The 17,735-nt window shown below is 41.4% G+C and overlaps 1 protein-coding gene across 11 annotated transcripts in view; it reads left to right on the top strand.

Annotated features, from left to right (window-relative positions):
- The first annotated feature begins 557 nt into the window (after nt 1–557).
- EPB41L5 (erythrocyte membrane protein band 4.1 like 5) overlaps nt 558–17,735 on the top strand; it is a 169,921-nt gene continuing 152,743 nt past the window's right edge. For 2 of the 11 annotated variants that reach the window (XM_019022637.4, XM_055380521.2), the window contains exons 1-2: nt 558–777; nt 6,631–6,818. In XM_019022637.4, coding sequence (XP_018878182.1) covers nt 6,639–6,818 — 180 coding nt within the window. In that variant the 5' untranslated portion in view covers nt 558–777; nt 6,631–6,638. Of the gene's footprint in view, nt 1,246–6,630; nt 6,819–17,735 lie in introns of all 11 variants that reach the window. The other 9 variants (XM_063694717.1, XM_063694722.1, XM_019022636.4 and 6 more) reach the window with 8 other exon arrangements.

The following is a 17,735-nucleotide window of genomic DNA, read 5'->3' on the forward strand; positions in this document are numbered from 1 at the left end:
AGAACACAGAACTCATAGTAAGTAGGCACTTCAATCAATTACCTGTAGAATGAACGGACTGAATGTCACCTTGTTAGAGTACCCTCCTGACCACACTCTGCTAAGCAGTAATCTTTTATTTCTCTTTCCCAGTTTTATTTTCCTCATTTACACTTAATCACCTTTTGACACCTATTTGTTTACTGTTTCCCCAGTAGAGTGAAAGTTACTTTAACAGCAGAGATTTAAATGTATTTTAATCCCTACAAAGGAGAAAAAGGGAGGAAATACGTGACAGGCTCTCAGTAAGTATTTGCGAAGGATTTAATCTCTTGAACGAATGGATGAATGAATCTAGCAGCCAGCTCCACCAGCCTCCTTCGTGATAGGACTAACTGGGGTCTGTCTGCGGGCGGGCGCCTCCTCCGTGGGCGGAGGGCCGCAGCGGGAACTGGGTTTCGGCAGCGCCCCATTAAATCAGCCGCGGACGCCCGGCTGCTGGCGCTAGTTCCAGCCCGGCCGGGCCCGGCCTCGCCGGCTTTTCTCCAGTCGCCGTGCCGGCCAATTTCCGGGGCGGTGTCATCGCCCGTTTAAGAGCGGAGCGCTCCGCCCTGGGGGCGGAGCTGGGAGGGAGCTTTAAGGGGCGGACGGGCGGGAGGTCGGGGTCCTCCGGGGATTAGAGCCGGTGGGCTCGTTGTGGGCGCCATTTCTCGGCGTCTCCCGAGGAGCCGCCCCTTTCTCAGCCTTGCTCGGCTCTTCCCCCGTCTGGTCGCCGGGGCTGCGCCGTCCCCAGCTCAGGTAAGCGCGAGGCCCGGCGGCGCCGCAGTACAGTCCGCTGCCCTCCTAGCCGAGTGGACCCTTCCTCGCCCGCGCCTGCGGTGGCGGCCTTGTCCCCGGGGAGGCGGGCGGGGGCCGCACCCAGACCCTAGGGCGGCCGGCCCCTGGCTTGTCGGGCCGGCAGGGCATTAATCCCGCCGGAGGGAGGGGCGGCGGCGGCCAATGAGGCAGGGCCGCCGAGTTTCGGTCGATACCGCGCGACGGGCCGGAGCGGAGGGCCCGGGGCAGCCGGGTTAATGTTTGCCGAGCGGACGCGCTCCCCGAGCCGCGGGTACCCCTCGCTGGTCCGCTGGGCTGCCGTCCAGCGAGAGAGACAAAAGTCGCAAGGGAAGGGGAAAAACGAACTGAGTTTGTGTCACGGTCTTGGTGGACTTTTCGAGCTAACTTGTATTTGAGAAAAACTTCAGTCTCTTGGGAAAGGAGAGGCAGGTGTGTTCCCATGAAAGACGAGGTCTGAAGAGCCCGCCCCGCCCCCACCCGGGACGGTTGTCGTGCTAATGATGGGTTCTTTGGTGTGTAAATGTTTTAATTGTGTCTGTGGTTACTCGAATTCTACCTAAGAGCGAGACCCAACTCTTAAAACGTTTGGCAATATTTTCGACTAATATTAAAAGTTTTTAAAGAATTACGGGGAAAATTCCCATAACCGTGTACATTTCTAGTGTAACCCACAGCTGCATTAACTCAGTTTCTAACATAACCCGTTGCTGAGCTCTAGTTAACCTTGTTGGATTATTTGTGCATGTAATATGCTGTGCAGGCTTTAGAAAATAGGTTAACATTATTCGAAAGCGATATGCGTAACTGCTGTTGAATTACTCGCTTGCATTTTCTTTATTGGGAATACTGGGACAAAATATAGTGTTACCTTAATGGTATTTGCTGTATGTTATATTGCTTTATCAAAAAGCAATTAACCATATTGTGGCCACCAGTCATGTAAGAGTATACATATTTCATGACTAACTTTTGGGTTTTGGATACTTTTTTTAACCAACTTCTGATAGGATTGCTTAAATTTGCATTTTATGATTCTAAAGGAAATCCTTCTAGTTAGGAACTAGAGTAGAAACTGTTTTTTGGAAGCCACATAAACCTACCATCCAAAAATTCCACTGTGTCATTCTAGTGTGTCAGGCGAGATGCGGGTTAAGCCAGCTGTTGGGCCAAAGTAGTGAACAAGCCAGACGAAATCTTTGTCCTTGTGTGTGAGTGGGGGAAGTAGTCAGTAAAAAAAATAATAATTAACAGATATTTAATTACAATTTCTTTGTTATAAAGAAAAGGCTAAGAGTACTGAAAGAGACATCGAATTTAGACTAACAAGTCTGAGATTGCTTTTCTGAGAATAAGACATTTCAACTGTAAGTCTGAAGTTAGTCCAGTGAAGTGGGAGCGCGTGGAAGAGAGGTGAAGTGGAAAAAGAGCAATCCAGAAAGGTGGAACAGCTAATGAAAAATGGTCCAGAATTAAAAAGACTCTCGGGCCGAGCAGAAAGAGTACAAGAGCAGAGCAAACAGAGGGGAGTAGGCTGACAGATGGGTCAGGCAAGTAGGAGGAGCTGCATTTAGGACCAGGGCCGTTAAAGATTTTAGAACAGGGATCAGATTTGTGGTTGCCAAAAATCCAGTAGCTGCAACATGAAGAGCGCAATTGGAAGAGTGCAGGTGGGAAGGGAGAAGTGAGTATGAGAAAACTTTTTTCACAATCATTAAAAAAAAAAAACCCACAACTTTTAGTGACGTATTCATATTTTTTTTTCCATTAAAAAAAATTAGGCGGGGCGCAGTGGCTCACGCCTGTAATCCCAGCACTTTGGGAGGCCGAGGCGGGTGGATCACGAGGTCAGGAGATCGAGACCATCCTGGCTAACACGGTGAAACCCCGCCTCTACTAAAAAAAATAAAAAATTAGCCGGTCGTAGTGGCGGGCACCTGTAGTCCCAGCTACTTGGGAGGCTGAGGCAGAAGAATGGCGTAAACCCGGGAGGCAGAGCTTGCAGTGAGCCCAGATCGCGCCACTGCACTTCAGCCTGGGCAATAGAGCGAGACTCAAAAAAAAAAAAATTAGGTGGGGTCTTGCTATGTTGCCCAGGCAGGTCTTGAACTCCTGGCCTCCAACAGTTCCACCTTAGCCTCCCAAAGTGCTGGGATTACAGACGTGAGCCACTGTACCCAGCCATATATTCTTGTTGTGACCTCTGACATGCCCCTCTTCAGAGAGAATCTCAACAGTTTACGTGTGTGTCTGTTTAGTGTGTCTGTGTGTGTGCATGTATCCCATCTCCGTGTAGGATGAAACTCTCTTCAGTGTTCTGTGATTTGATTTTTCACTTAGAAATTTTGTCATATCTAAGTCAACTATTTATTTAAAACAACTGTATTATGGCTGGGCTTCGTGCCTCATGCGTGTAATCCCAGCACTTTGGGAGGCTGAGGTGGGAGGAATCCGATTCCCTGAGGCCAGGAGTTTGAGACAAACCTGGCTAAGTAGCAAGACCCTGTCTCTACAAAAAATCATTTAAAAAACGTTAGCCCGGTGGAATGGCATGTGCCCGTAGCCCTAGGTGGGAGAATCCCTTGAGCATGGTAGATGAAGGCCGCAGTGAGCCCTGGGTGCTAGAGTGAGACTGTCTCTAAAAAAAAAAATAAAAATAAAAATAAAACAACTGTATTGTATGCTATTGTGTGTACCATAACTTAACTGTTTGCACATTGATGAACACATTTAAAATTTTCTTAAATCAGTTATGCTCCGAAAAATCCTGTTCCTACAACTTAAAGCACATGTGTGATTTTTTTTTTCTGTAGGTTATCCTTCCAGAAATAGAACTGTTGAGTAAGGAATATGCATGTTAAAATTCTTAGTATTGGCCCGGCGAGGTGGCTTATGCCTGTAATCCTAGCACTTTGGGAGGCTGAGGCGGGCGGATCACCTGAGGTCAGAACTTTGAGACCAGCCTGGCCAACATGGTGAAACCCAGTATCTACTAAAAGCACAAGAATTAGCTGGGCGTGGTGGCTGGTACCTGTAATCCCTGCTACTCAGGAGGCCAAGGCAAGAGAATCTCTTGAACCCGGCAGGTGGAGGTTGCAGTGAACCGAGATCGCGCCATTGCACTGCAACCTGGGGGACAAGGTTGAGACTGTCTCAAAAAAAAAAATTAAAAAAATATTAATAGCATGGTCAAGTCTCCCTCCAAAAAAGGCCAACGTAGGAGGATTATTTTTTCTCACATTCTTTTTAACACTATCTTGAGTCTTTAAATGACAGACAATATCTTATTTTTTTTCATTTGGATTTTCTTGGATACTGTTAAAGGTGTTCGTTTTTATGAACATCTTTTAAATTATCTTTTAGGACTTTTTCGTATCTTGCTCTTTGTTCTTTTTTTTGATGTAGAGTCTCGCTCTCACTCAGGTTGGAGTGCAGTGGTGGGATATCATAAAATGTTTCTTGGGAGATATTGGTGGAGTTAAAAGGAATATGTAGGGATTCTGTGACACAGGATTTTAGAAATCTGGGATAACAAGTACAGTCTTAGGCAGCTGAAATGAGACTGGATAGCAAGTTCCAAAGGGAGAAATACCTGGAAAAAAAAATCTGGAGAAAGAGACTGGGACCAGGTATTATATATGAGTGTTTGGAACACTGGACAGTTATCTAACTAAAATTTTAGTTATTTCCTTGGGATTAGTTTACCTAATTACACAAGAGTATACATGTGTAAAATGTGTAGGTTAATCTTCAGTGTATAGACACTTTAATATGGTAGTATCTTAAAAATCGGATTTTATCGGGTTTATAAATAAATCTAGTTGAAAAAGTCATTTTATCTGAAGGCTTCTCTTGAAAAACAGCATTCTCCTGAATTCTTTTGCTCTCTCTCCCGAGGCAATCATTTTCACATTTTAAATCAAATGCTCTTACTGCTAATTGTTGATTTTTAAATTCTAGTAATGACCTGTCGGCTTGCTGTTACGCATGATGAGGAATTAGCTCTTTCCATATCTGTATCCCCTACCTCTTATTATGTACCTCCTCTCTGTTGTGGTTATTGTTTGATCAGTATTTAGTATTTGACATTGAAATCATTAGCAGCTGAGTCATGTAGTGTATTGTGATTTACTTTTCCTTTTCTGCACAGCTTCTTGTTTTCTTTGGAATTAATAGTCTTGTTGGCTTATTTGTTGGCTTATGTGTACTTAAACTCTCTTTGTTGTGCAAATGAAACACATTAGGATAGCAAAGTGACTTTGATTTTGTGTTTCCATTTAGTGTGCTATGTTTTAAAACCTGTTTTAACTGTTTTGATTAACATTAATGTTCTTTATAGAGTTAAGGAAAAAAGTAGCATTAAAGTACTTTGACTTTAAAAAGATTTATGTTAAGTAGTTATTTAAAATCTGTATGTAATAGAATATTTGACAAAACTTAGGAAATTTGAATTATATCTGTATTTTAGCTGAAATAGGTGATTGTTTTTATGTTTTTATTATGAATGCTCAGAAAAGAAATGGAACTTCTCAGGATTTTTTTTGAGACAGAGTCTCCCTCTGCCACCCGGGCTGGAGTGCAGTGATGCATCTTAGCTCACTGCAAGCTCCGCCTCCCGGGTTCACGTCATTCTCCTGCCTCAGCCTCCCGAGTAGCTGGGACTACAGGTGCCCACCACCACGCCCGGCTAATTTTTTTTTTTTTTTTTTTTTTTGAGACGGAGTCTTGCTCTGTCACCCAGGCTGGAGTACAGTGGCGCCATCTCGGCTCACTGCAAGCTCTACCTCCCGGGTTCATGCCATTCTCCTGCCTCAGCCTCCCGGTAGCTGGGACTACAGGCGCCTGCTACCACGCCCAGCTAATTTTTTTTTGTATTTTTTTTAGTAGAGACAGGGTTTCACCATGTTAGCCAGGATGGTCTCGATCTCCTGACCTCGTGATCCACCTGCCTTGGCCTCCCAAAGTGCTAGAATTACAGGCGTGAGCCACCGCGCCCGGCCACTTCTCAGAATTTTTATGATCATCAAAGGATACCTTAGTGTCTGACATCATCTTGGGACATACAAGATGTTGTACATATAATTTATCTATTTAGAAGACCTGATGAACTTCGTGAATGTTTGCCTTCTCCTGCCAAATCAGTTCCTGATAAAATGGTCCGGTAAATTTAGAAAGCTCCAAACCGTAGCTGTGTCTTATACATACAAGTCTTTCAAAACTTTGAATTAAAGTAACCAGCTTTTTAAATTAATTAATTTACTTTTTAATTGACAAAAATTGTGTATATTTATCATGTATAATATGTCTTGAAATATTTATAAAAAGCCAGTTTTAATGATTTTTTTTTTTTCAAATTTACTTGACCAGGAGCCCTTTTTGTTTTTTATTTTATTTACTTATTTTTTGAGACAGGGTCTTGCTCTGTTGCCTGAGCTGGAATGCAGTGGCGCAATCCCAGCTCACTGCCGCTTTGACTGCCTGGGGTCAAGTGATCCTTCTGCCTCACAGCCTCTCAGGTAGCTGGGACCACAGGCATGCACCACCACACCTGGCTAATTTTATTTTTAGTAGCGATTAGGTCTCACTATGTTGCCCAGGCTGGTCTTGAACTCCTGGGCTCTAGCAGTCCTTCTGCCTAGGCCTCCCAAAGTGTTGAGATTGCAGGCATGAGTCACTGCACCCAGCCCAGGTGTCCTTTTTAGTAGCATTTCTACTAATGTTCTCAGGACTTGACTAAATAATGCCATTTGACTGACTGCAAGTTGTGGAGAATCTCATTTTTTTCCTGATGCCATCTTTTTCTCTCTGTTTTTATAGTGACAAAAATGCTGAGTTTCTTCCGTAGAACACTAGGGCGTCGGTCTATGCGTAAACATGCAGAGAAGGAACGACTCCGAGAAGCACAACGCGCTGCCACACATATTCCTGCAGCTGGAGATTCTAAGTCCATCATCACGTGTCGGGTGTCCCTTCTGGATGGTACTGATGTTAGTGTGGACTTGCCAGTAAGTAGGTCTTGCTGAGCTCCAAATTCTGTTTGTGATTACTGTCTTTGTTTGTTTGTTTAAAAGCTTTGTATTGATAACTTCTGGATGGAAATAAGTAAAGGTATTATGGGTTAGTATAGATCAGGCACTGTAACATTCAGGTACATGGATCAGATAACCGTAGACCAAAAGTACTTGGATTGGTGGTATTTCTCTTTGGAATTAGTGGCAATTACCTGAAACATTTGAATGACAGGGCAGTTATTGGCATGAGTCTGTTTCATGTGTGTTTCTATGTGTTCTTTGTGATGGCAGCACATGATGTAGTCTAGTGGATTTCTGACAATCCTTGTTGAACCATTATTAAAACGTTGTGAATCTTTGAGAATAACAACACTTAAATGTGTACTGTAAGACTTTTAGCTTCTATGCACTTCTGTATTTTTTAAAACTCTCCTTACTTTCTTCTAAATAAATATTTCCCCACAATTTGGTTTACTTGCAGACATTAATGAGGTGAAGTGAGAAAAAGGACTTTCTTCATACCCCTCAGCTCTGACTGCCTGTCTCTTTGCTCCTGAAGTATTTTGCATTGTAGGTTTTTCATACACTGTAGTCTTTATCTCAAGACAGGCTGTTGTAATTATATTTGCATTTTGGATATTTTTTTTTCAGAAATATATAATCATAACTCAGTGTGAAACAATCTGACATGTTTGAAAGGGGTTAGCTAATTTTTTTACAGGACTTTTTGGGTGGAGGAGGGGAAGAAAAGGTTGGCTTTTTGGTTTTGGGCAGTTGAATATTTTTCTGAGTTGCTTACTAATACCAAATCTCTTTCCCATGTTCTTTGTTCTGCATTCAAAGACTTAACGGTAAATTACATCATTTGATGTGAGCTTCATAGGATGTTCCTTAATGTCTTTCCTCCCCACAGACTTTTTAGTACACACTCATCTACGCAAAATTCAATTTAAAAAGTCTCTTTGGGCAAAGTGATAGCCTACATGCTGCTGTAATACATAATTGAATAAGCTCGGGAAGACCTTAAACTCACCAAGTGAGAGTATAAGGAATTGGAGAGTTTGTTTAAATGGATGTTCTGATTAACTTAATAATTTGGAGTGTATTAGATATATACATTATACATTTTAAAATATTAGAATATGATAAAATTAATCAAAGACTCAGGATTTCTTGAAGTGTTTTGAAGTCATCATTACGTTTATTTGTTATCTTTGTCTATAAGAATGTATATTTTTAGGGTTTTTGATTCTGGGCAACTTGAAAGCATCTAAATTTTCTTCCTGTAAGTGCTTCTTGAGGGTTTATCAGACATTCCAACATGAGATATTTTGTGAGGATAGTTTTCATACTCATTTCTTATTTGATAGGAATCTTAAGAGTTTTGTTTACTATTTCATTAAAATATCATTGGATATGTGGTGAAAAGCCTGAGATTGCTGTGTAAGAGACTGGAAAGAAATTTCTTATTACCTAATGTTTGAAGTATGAAGTCTCAGGGTTGTTGATGGATAAGCTGATAGTAGGAGAGTAGAATTTGTAAAAAAAATGTTTTTAAAAACGCAGTGCAGTATGGAGGAGAAACAACACTAGCTTTTAAAGTAGTGGAACAAATGGCTAGTTACTGATCTGGAATGGTTTCCTAAACTTTGTATGCTTAGCTGGGTGTATGTGATGCTTGATCAAATTTATAAACTAGCTGGTCTCTCATGGGGACAATTGTAGTGAAACAGCTGGAGATATAGATTGGACTTTTTGTGAAACAAGAACAATTGTCAGCCAGGTGCAGTGGCTTATGCCTGTAATCCCAGCACTTTGGGAGGCTGAGGCAGACAGAACCCTTAGGCCAGGAGTTCGAGACCAGCCTGGCCAACATGGTGAAACCCCATCTGTACTAAAAATACAAAAATTAACCGGGCGTGGTGGCATGCGCCTGTAGTCCCAGCTACTCAGGAGGCTGAGGCAGGAGAATCACTTGAACCCGGGAGGTGGAGATTGCAGTGAGCTGAGATCGCGCCACTGCACTCCAGTCTGGGTGACAGCAAGACTCCGTCTCAAAAAAAAAGAAAAAGGAACAATTGGGCCAGGTGCAGTGGCTCACGCCAGTAATCCCAGCACTTTGGGAGGCCGAGGTGGGCGGATCACAAGGTCAGGAGTTTGAGACCAGTCTGGCCAACATAGTGAAACCCCGTGTCTGCTAAAAATACAAAATAGCTGGGCGTGGTGGTGGACGCCTGTAATCCCAGCTACTTGGGAGGCTGAGGCAGGAGAATCGCTTGAACCCAGGAGGCAGAGGTTGCAGCGAGCTGAATTCGCACCACTGCACTCCAGCCTGGGTGACAGTGCGAGACTCCGTCTCAAAAAAAAGGAACAACTGTCTTTCCAATTCTGTAGGTGAAATCGTACTTATTAACCTAACTCTAGGTACCTGCATGGATATAAAGTGGTCATTGGCCTGTTTTACTAAATTGTCACTAAAGGAAAAAATAGGCCAGAAGAATAATAATTTCTAAAAAAGAAGAAATGATTTCCCCTTTTCAGATTTATTTTCTCAACCAGTCTACTGTGATTCTGGGAGAAGATTTAGAATTGATTTTAGAAATTGAATGAAGCACATACTCATTTCCCATTAGGATAAGGGTCTAGGATAAGGGTCACTAGTGATTATAGTTAGCCATCTTCTTCCTATAAAGAAAAAAAATTAAATAGGGTGAGAAGGCCTTTCAGTGAATGACAAAGGTGTCAGTTAGAAATTTCTATCTAATTTTTAAGTTTTTTCTTTGAAAATATGACAGTAAACTTGTTTAATTTAAGAGCTTAGTATTGGTAAATAGCTTTAATGTAAAACCCTTATAAGTTTTAAATTAGGAAATGTTTGGTCAGTTAACCAATAGATAACAATTTTTTTTCCTTTTTTTAAATTATACTTTAAGTTCTGGGATACATGTGCAGAATGTGCAGGTTTATTACATAGGTATACACGTGCCATCATGGTTTGCTGTACACATCAACCCGTCATCTACATTAGGTATTTCTCCTAATACTATCCCTCCCCTAACCCCCCACCCCCCGACAGGCCCTGGTGTGTGATGTTCTCCTCCCTGTGTCCATGTGTTCTCATTGTTCAGCTCCCACTTATGAGTGAGAACATGTGGTGTTTGGTTTTCTGTTCCTGTGTTAGTTTGCTGAGAATGATGGTTTCCAGCTTCATCTGTGTCCCTGCAAAGGACGTGAACTCATCCTTTTTATGGCTGCATAGTATGCCATGGGGTATATGTGCCACATTTTCTTTATCCAGTCTATCATTGATGGGCATTTGGGTTGGTTCCAAGTCTTTGCTATTGTGAATAGTGCTGCAGTAATCATACATGTGCATGTGTCTTTACAGTAAGATGATTTATAATTCTTTGGGTATATACCCAGTAATGGAATTGCTGAGTCAGGTGATATTTCTGGTTCTAGATCCTTGAGGAATTGCCACACTGTCTTCCACAATGGTTGAACTAATTTACACTCCCACTAACAGTGTAAAAGCATTCCTATTTCTCCACATCCTCTCCAGCACCTGTTGTTTCCTGACTTTATTGATGGCCATTCTAACTGGCATGAGATGGTATCTCATTGTGGTTTTGATTTGCATTTCTCTAATGACCAGTGATGATGAGCTTTTTTTCATGTTTGTTGACTGCATAAATGTCTTCTTTTGAGAAGTGTCCATTCATATCCTTCACCCACTTTTTGATGGGGTTGTTTGTTTTTTTCTTGTAAATTTGTTTAAGTTCCTTGTAGATTCTGGATATTAGCCCTTTGTCAGATAAATAGATTGCAAAAACTTTCTCCCATTCTGTAGGTTGCCAGATGATAGTTTCTTTTGCTGGGCAAAAGAAAAAGAAGCTCTTTAGTTTAATTAGATCCCATTTGTCAATTTTGGCTTCTGTGGCCATTGCTTTTGGTGATATAGTCATGAAGTCTTTGCCCATGCCTATGTCTTGAATGGTATTGCCTAGGTTTTTTTCTAGGGTTTTTATGGTTTTAGGTTTTATGTTTAAGTCTTTAATCCATCTTGAGTTAATTTTTGTGTAAGGTGTTAAGGAAGGGGTCCAGTTTCAGTTTTCTGCATATGGCTAGCCAGTTTTCCCAATACCATTGATTAAATAGGGAATCCTTTCCCCATTCCTTGTTTTTGTCAGGTTTGTCAAAGATCAGATGGTTGTAGATATTTGGTGTTATTTCTGAGGCCTCTGTTCTTTTCCATTCGTCTGTATGTCTGTTTTGGTACCAGTACCATGCTGTTTTGGTTACTATAGCCTTATAGTATAGTTTGAAGTCAGGTAGTGTGATGCCTCAAGCTTTGTTCTTTTGCTTAGGATTGTCTTGGCTATATGGGCTCTTTTTTGGTTCCATATGAAATTTAAAGTAGTTTTTTCTAATTCTGTGAAGAAAGTCAGTGGTAGCTTGATGGGGATAGCATTGAATGTATAAATTACTGTGGGCAGTATGGCCATTTTCATGATATTGATTCTTCCTATCCATGAGCGTGGAATGTTTTCCATTTGTTTGTGTTCTCTCTTATTTTGTTGAGCAATGGTTTGTAGTTCTCCTTGAAGAGGTCCTTCACATCTCTTGTGAGTTGTATTCCTAGGTATTTTATTCTCTTTGTAGCACTTGTGAATGGGAGTTCACTCATGATTTGGCTGTTTGTCTATTATTTGTGTATAGGAATGCTTGTGATTTTTGCACATTGATTTTGTATCCTGAGACTTTGTTGAAGTTGTTTATCAGCTTAAGGAGACTTTGGGCTGAGACAGTGGGGTTTTCTAAATATACAATCATGTCATCTGCAAACAGAGGCAATTTGACTTCCTCTCTTCCCATCTGAATACGCTTTATTTCTTTCTCTTGCCTGATTGCCCTGGCCAGAACTTCCAATATTGTGTTGAATAGGAGTGGTGAGAGAGGGCATCCTTGTCTTGTGCCAGTTTTCAAAGGGAATGCTTCCAGTTTTTGCCCATTCAGTATGATATTGGCTGTGGGTTTGTCATAAAAAGCTCTTAAATTATTTTAAGATACGTTCCATCAATACCTAGTTTATTGAGTGTTTTTAGCATGAAGACTTGTTGAATTTTATCAAAGGTCTTTTCTGCATCTATTGAGATAATCATGTGGTTTTGTGTGTGTGTGTGTGTGTGTGTGTGTGTTTGTTTATTTTTTTGAGATGAAATCTGACTCTGTTGCCCAGGCTGGAGTGCAGTGGTGTGATCTCGGCTCACTGCAAGCTCTGCCTCCCGGGTTCATGCCATTCTGCTGCCTCAGCCTCCCGAGTAGCTGGGACTACAGGTGCCTGCCACCACACCCGGCTAATTGTGTTTTTGTATTTTAGTAGAGACAGAGTTTCACCGTGTTAGCCAGGATGGTCTCGGTCTCCTGACCTCATGATCCGCCCACTTCGGCCTCCCAAAGTGCTGGAATTACAGGCGTGAGCCACTGCGCCCGGCCAATCCTGTGGTTTTTGTCATTGGTTCTGTTTAGGTGATGGATTACGTTTATTGATTTGTGCATGTTGAACCAGCCTTGCATCCCAGGTATGAGGCCGACTTGATCATGGTGGATGAGCTTTTTGATGTGCCGCTGGATTCGGTTCGCCAGTATTTTATTGAGGATTTTCGCATCGATGTTCATCAGGGATATTAGCCTGAAATTTTCTTTTTTTGTTTTATCTCTGCCAAGTTTTGGTATCAGGATGATGCTGGCCTCATAAAATGAGTTAGAGAGGGTCCTTTTCTGTTATTTGGAATAGCTTCAGAAGGAATGGTACCGCTCCTCTTTGTACCTCTGGTAGAATTCGGCTGTGAATCCATCTGGTCCTGAGCTTTTTTTGATTGGTAGGCTATTAATTGCTGCCTCAATATCAGAACTTGTTGTTGGTCTATTCAGGGATTTGACTTCTTCCTGGTTTAGTCTTGGGAGGGTGTATGTGTCCAGGAATTTATCCGTTTCTTCTAGATTTTGTAGTTGATTTGTGTAGAGGTGTTCATAGTATTCTCTGATGGTAGTTTGTATTTCTGTGGGATCAGTGGTGATATCCTCTTTATTATTTTTCATTGTGTGTATTTGATTTTTTTTTTCTTGCTTTCCATTTGCTTGGTAAATGTTCCTCCATCCCTTTATTTTGAGCCTATGTGTGTCTTTGCAGGTGAGATGGTGCTCCTGAATGCAGCACACCAATTGGTCTTGACTCTATCCAATTTGCCAGTCTGTGTCTTGTAGTTGGGGCATTTAGCCCATTTACATTTAAGGTTAATAGATAACAATTTTTATATACCTACTTTCTTGTACAGATGCTAAAGGCTTTAAATTATGTAAGACTGTATATAGTTATACTTTTAAATACATGAACACCATCCCATGTTCATGAATTTGAAGACTTAAGGTTGGTAGGATGGCAGTACACCTCAAATTTATTGACACATTCAGTGCAGTCCCCATGAGAATTCCAGCTGACCTAGTTGTAGAAATTTACAAGCTGATTCTAAAATTCTTAAGATATTGTAAGGAACTCTTAATAGCTAGGACAATATTGAAAAATAATAACTAAGAGGACACAGCTTCCAATTCTGAGACTTACTACAAAGCAACAATAAGTTGGTGTGCGACTGGCACAAGGTTAGACATATAGGTCTGTGGAACAGAATAGAGAACCCAGAAATAAACCCATGCGGTCATGGGTCAGATGATTTTTGACAAAGATGCCAAGATGTTAAAAAGAATAGTCTTTTTAACAAACGGTACTTGGGGAAGTGGGATTGCCATATGCAAAAGAATGAAATTGGACTCTCACACTGTATACAAAAATTAACTCAGAATAAAGACCTAAAAGTATGAGCTAAAACTATAAATCCTTAGAAAAAAATAGGCATAATTTTTGGAATTTTTTATTGATATATCGTAGTACATATTTTGGGGGTACATAGTGCTATTTTGATGCATGTATATAATGTGTAAATGATCAAATCATGGTACATGAGATATCCATCACCTCAAACATTTAGGAGTAAATCTTTAGATCTTGGATTTGGCACCACTTTCTGTTTTTTTTTTTTTTGATACGGAGTCTCACTCTGTTGCTCAGGCTGGAGTGCAATGGCGTGATCTCAGCTTACTGTGATCTCTGCCTCCTGGCTTCAAGCAAGTCTCCTGCCTCAGCCTCCCGAGTAGCTGGGATTACAGGCGCCTGCCACACACCTGGCTAATTTTTTGTATTTTTAGTAGAGACGGGATTTCACCATGTTTGCCAGGCTAGTCTTGAACTCCTGACCTCAATTGTTCCACCTGCCTTGGACTCCCAAATTGTTGGGATTACAGGCGTAAGCCACTGCGCCCGGCCTGGCACCACTTTCTTACATATGATATAAAAAGCATGAGCAACTAAAGAAAAAGTAAATAAATTGGACTTCATCAAAATGAAAAATTTTTCATTTAGCCTTCAAAGGAGACCATCAAGTAAGTTACAAGACTGTCACACAGAATAAGAGAAAGTATTTGCAAATTATATATCTGATAAGGAACTTGTATCTAGGCTATATAAAGAACACCCAATTTAAAAATGGGCAAAGGATCTCTATAGACATTTCTCCAAATAGGTTATATAAATGACCAGCAAGCACATGAAAAGAAGCTCAACATCATAAGTCATCACAGAAATGCAAAATAAAACCACAGTGAGATACAGCTTTACACCAACTAAGAAGGCTGAAATAAAGTCAGATAATATTAAGTGTTGGTAAGGATATGGACAAATCAGAACTCTCAGACCCTGCTGGTAGGAATGTAAAATGGCGCAGCTGCTTTGGATAATAGTGGGGCAGTTATTCAAATAGTACCACTGACCCAACAGTTACATTTCTAGGTATATCTCCAAGAGAATGGAAAACATATTGCACAAAAGCTTGTAATGGATGTTCATGTCAGCATTATTCATAATAGTTAAAAAGTAGAAATAACCTGGATGCTCATCAGTAGGTAAATGGATAAATAAAACCTGTAATATCCATATAATGGGATGTTATTTAGCCATAAAGGAAATGAAGCGTACTGCTAAAACATAGATGAATTTTGAGAACATTATTCTGTTAAAAGAAGGCAGTCACAAAAGACCATGTGATTCCATTCATGTGAAATTCCAAAAGAGGGAAATCTGTAAGGGAAAGAAAATAGATTGTGCTTGCTTAGGGCAGCCTGAGTGAGTGGGAACTGACAGGGTGGTAGGGGTTGACAACTATAATATATGGACTTTTCTTTTTTGGGGGGATGGTGTCTTGCTGCGTTGCCCAGGCTGGATTTGAACTCTTAGGCTCAAGTGATGCACCACTCACCTCAGCCTCCCAAGTAGCTGGGACTACAGGCACATGCCACGGTGCCTGGCTTAGGGTTTCTTTTTGAGGTGATGAAAATGTTCTAAAATTGATTTTTGTGATGGTTGTATATATCTGTGAATATACTAAAATCCATTGAACTGTTTATTTTGAATGGGTGAAGGTATGTGACTTACAGCTCAGTGAAGCTATTTTTTTAAATTTCTTTAAATTTTTTTATTTTTTTGGAGATGGAGTTTCGCTCTTGTTAGGCTGGAGTGCAGTGGCGCGATCTCGGCTCACTGCAACCTCCACCTCCGGGGTTCAAGCGATTCTACTGCCTCAGTCTTCCGAGTCACTGGGATTACAGGCGCCCACCACCACACCCAGCTAATTTTTGTTATTTTTAGTAGAGAAAGGGTTTCACCATATTGGCCAGGCTGGTCTTGAACTCCTGCCCTCAGGTGATCCACCTGCCTTGGCCTCCCAAAGTGCTGGGATTACAGGCGTGAGCCACCGCGCCCGGCCGGAAGTTATTTTTTTTTAAAAAGAATGCATTGATTTTTGTGTATTTGTATTTTATTCCACTCAAGATTTTTTAGTAGTAAGAAACATGACTGGGCATAGTGGTTCATGCCTGTAATCCCAGCACTTTTGAGAGGCCAGGGTGGGAGGATAGCTTGAGTCCAGGAGTTTGACTAGTCTGGGCAACACATGGGTACCCCGTTTCAACAGAAAATAAAAGAAATTAGCCAGGTGTCATGGTGGACACTTGTGGCCCCAACTATTCAGAAGGCTGGAGGTGAGAGGATTGCTTGAGCCCAGGAGGTAGAGGCTGCAGTGGACTATGATCATCCCACTGCACTCCCGTGTGGGCAACAGAGAAAAAAACAACAAAAGAAAGATACATAGGTTTAATTTAGAGGTGATATGCTTGATTTGTTACAGAAGAAAAAATCATGCCTGGAGACTGCTACGGTAATACAGATACAAGATGATGAGGCTGCAGACTTACAGTGACAGTGAGGCTGCATAGGAAAGAGTGCCTGCTTAGTACATGGATATGGTTGGCGGGAGGGGAGTGAGGACTAGTGCTTACTACTTGGATATAGCGTGGGGAGGGAATAAAGATGAGTAAAATACAGTTCTAACTCTGATGGGAGGGGCGCATATCAATTATGTCAAAGATCATGAGAAGATAGTCTGCTGTCATGAAGAGAGAAAAAGGATGGAAGTGAAGCAAAGAGTTTTGGTGGGATGGTGTGTTTGAAAGCCAGATTTTAGAGGGCTAAAGGAATTATTGGAGACGGTCATATTTTTTGGACCTCTTACAGTCCCTTGCACATAGTAGGTGCTTAATATTGATTAGTTTGTGGAAGTGCCTGAAGGGAAAACGCAGGATTGCTATGAGATTTGGCAATAGATGGAAGGAAGGAGATAGCACGGCAGTTGGAGAATGGCTGGTTAGGGCAGATCTGAGTTTCTTTAAATGAATAGGAAAAATGTTCCTCAGTAATTGCGGTTTTTGTTGTTGTTTCTGAGACGGAGTCTCACTCTGTTGCTCAGGTTGGAGTGCGGTGACATGATCTTGGCTCACTGCAACATCTGCCTCCCCAGTTCAAGCAATTCTCCTGCCTCAGCCTCTCAAGTAGCTGGGATTACAGGTGGCCCACCACTATGCCCAGCTAATTTTTGTATTTTTAGTAGAGATTTTTAGTATTGTATATACAATATACAAATTTTGTATTTCGTATATTGGTTAGGCTGGCTTCGAGCTCCTGACCTGAAGTGATTCACCTGCCTCAACCTCCCAAAGTGCTGGGATTATAGGTAATTGGTTTTATATACATAGGTAGAGATGGGAGGAAGAACATTCTAGAAGAAATACCTTCTGCTGAGAAAGACAGAAAGCTGATGAAAAGATAATACTGAAACCGCCTATAATACACCTGTTGTTGTTTTTGAGTTTTTATTTTTCTTCTCTTTAGGCTAAATCCTAAATTTTTTGTGGACTGTAAGTCCCCAAACTAATGCTTTCAGATCTTTACTTTTAAAACTGGAAGTTGTACTACTTAACCTAAAACTCATTATTTACCTTATAGTACACTGTCCATTTAAATGCTGTACTAAAACTATAGATAAAAATACTACCGCCTTTGTCATGCAGGCCTTGGAATCCCAGCCCTGCCTGCATGCATACACTCAGCTGCAAAGCGGTTCCACTCCTCTCACCTTAGGGTCAGCTCCTATTCCCACGATGCCCCCTGTCAGCAGGAAGAAGCCAGAGTTATTGACGGCTTTTTCCAGTCTTCGTAGCCCACACCTTGAGAATAAGGTGCTATGAAACACAAAGGGAGGGATTGAAACCGCCTTGGCAAAATTATGACTGAGGAAATGATGACAGTGAAAGAAATCAGACCTAATTAACTCCATCTTGCTTCTAACATTTAAGCTGTCCTTGTTCATTCCTGGGCGTAGGCCTAACTAACTTTGGAAAGGAATTCAGTTCATGGTTTGACTATGAAACAAAATTGGTAATAGCCATTTCCCGAAAAGACCC

This window comes from Gorilla gorilla, chromosome 11 (genome assembly GCF_029281585.2).
Source record: "Gorilla gorilla gorilla isolate KB3781 chromosome 11, NHGRI_mGorGor1-v2.1_pri, whole genome shotgun sequence".
Lineage (NCBI taxonomy): Eukaryota > Metazoa > Chordata > Mammalia > Primates > Hominidae > Gorilla > Gorilla gorilla.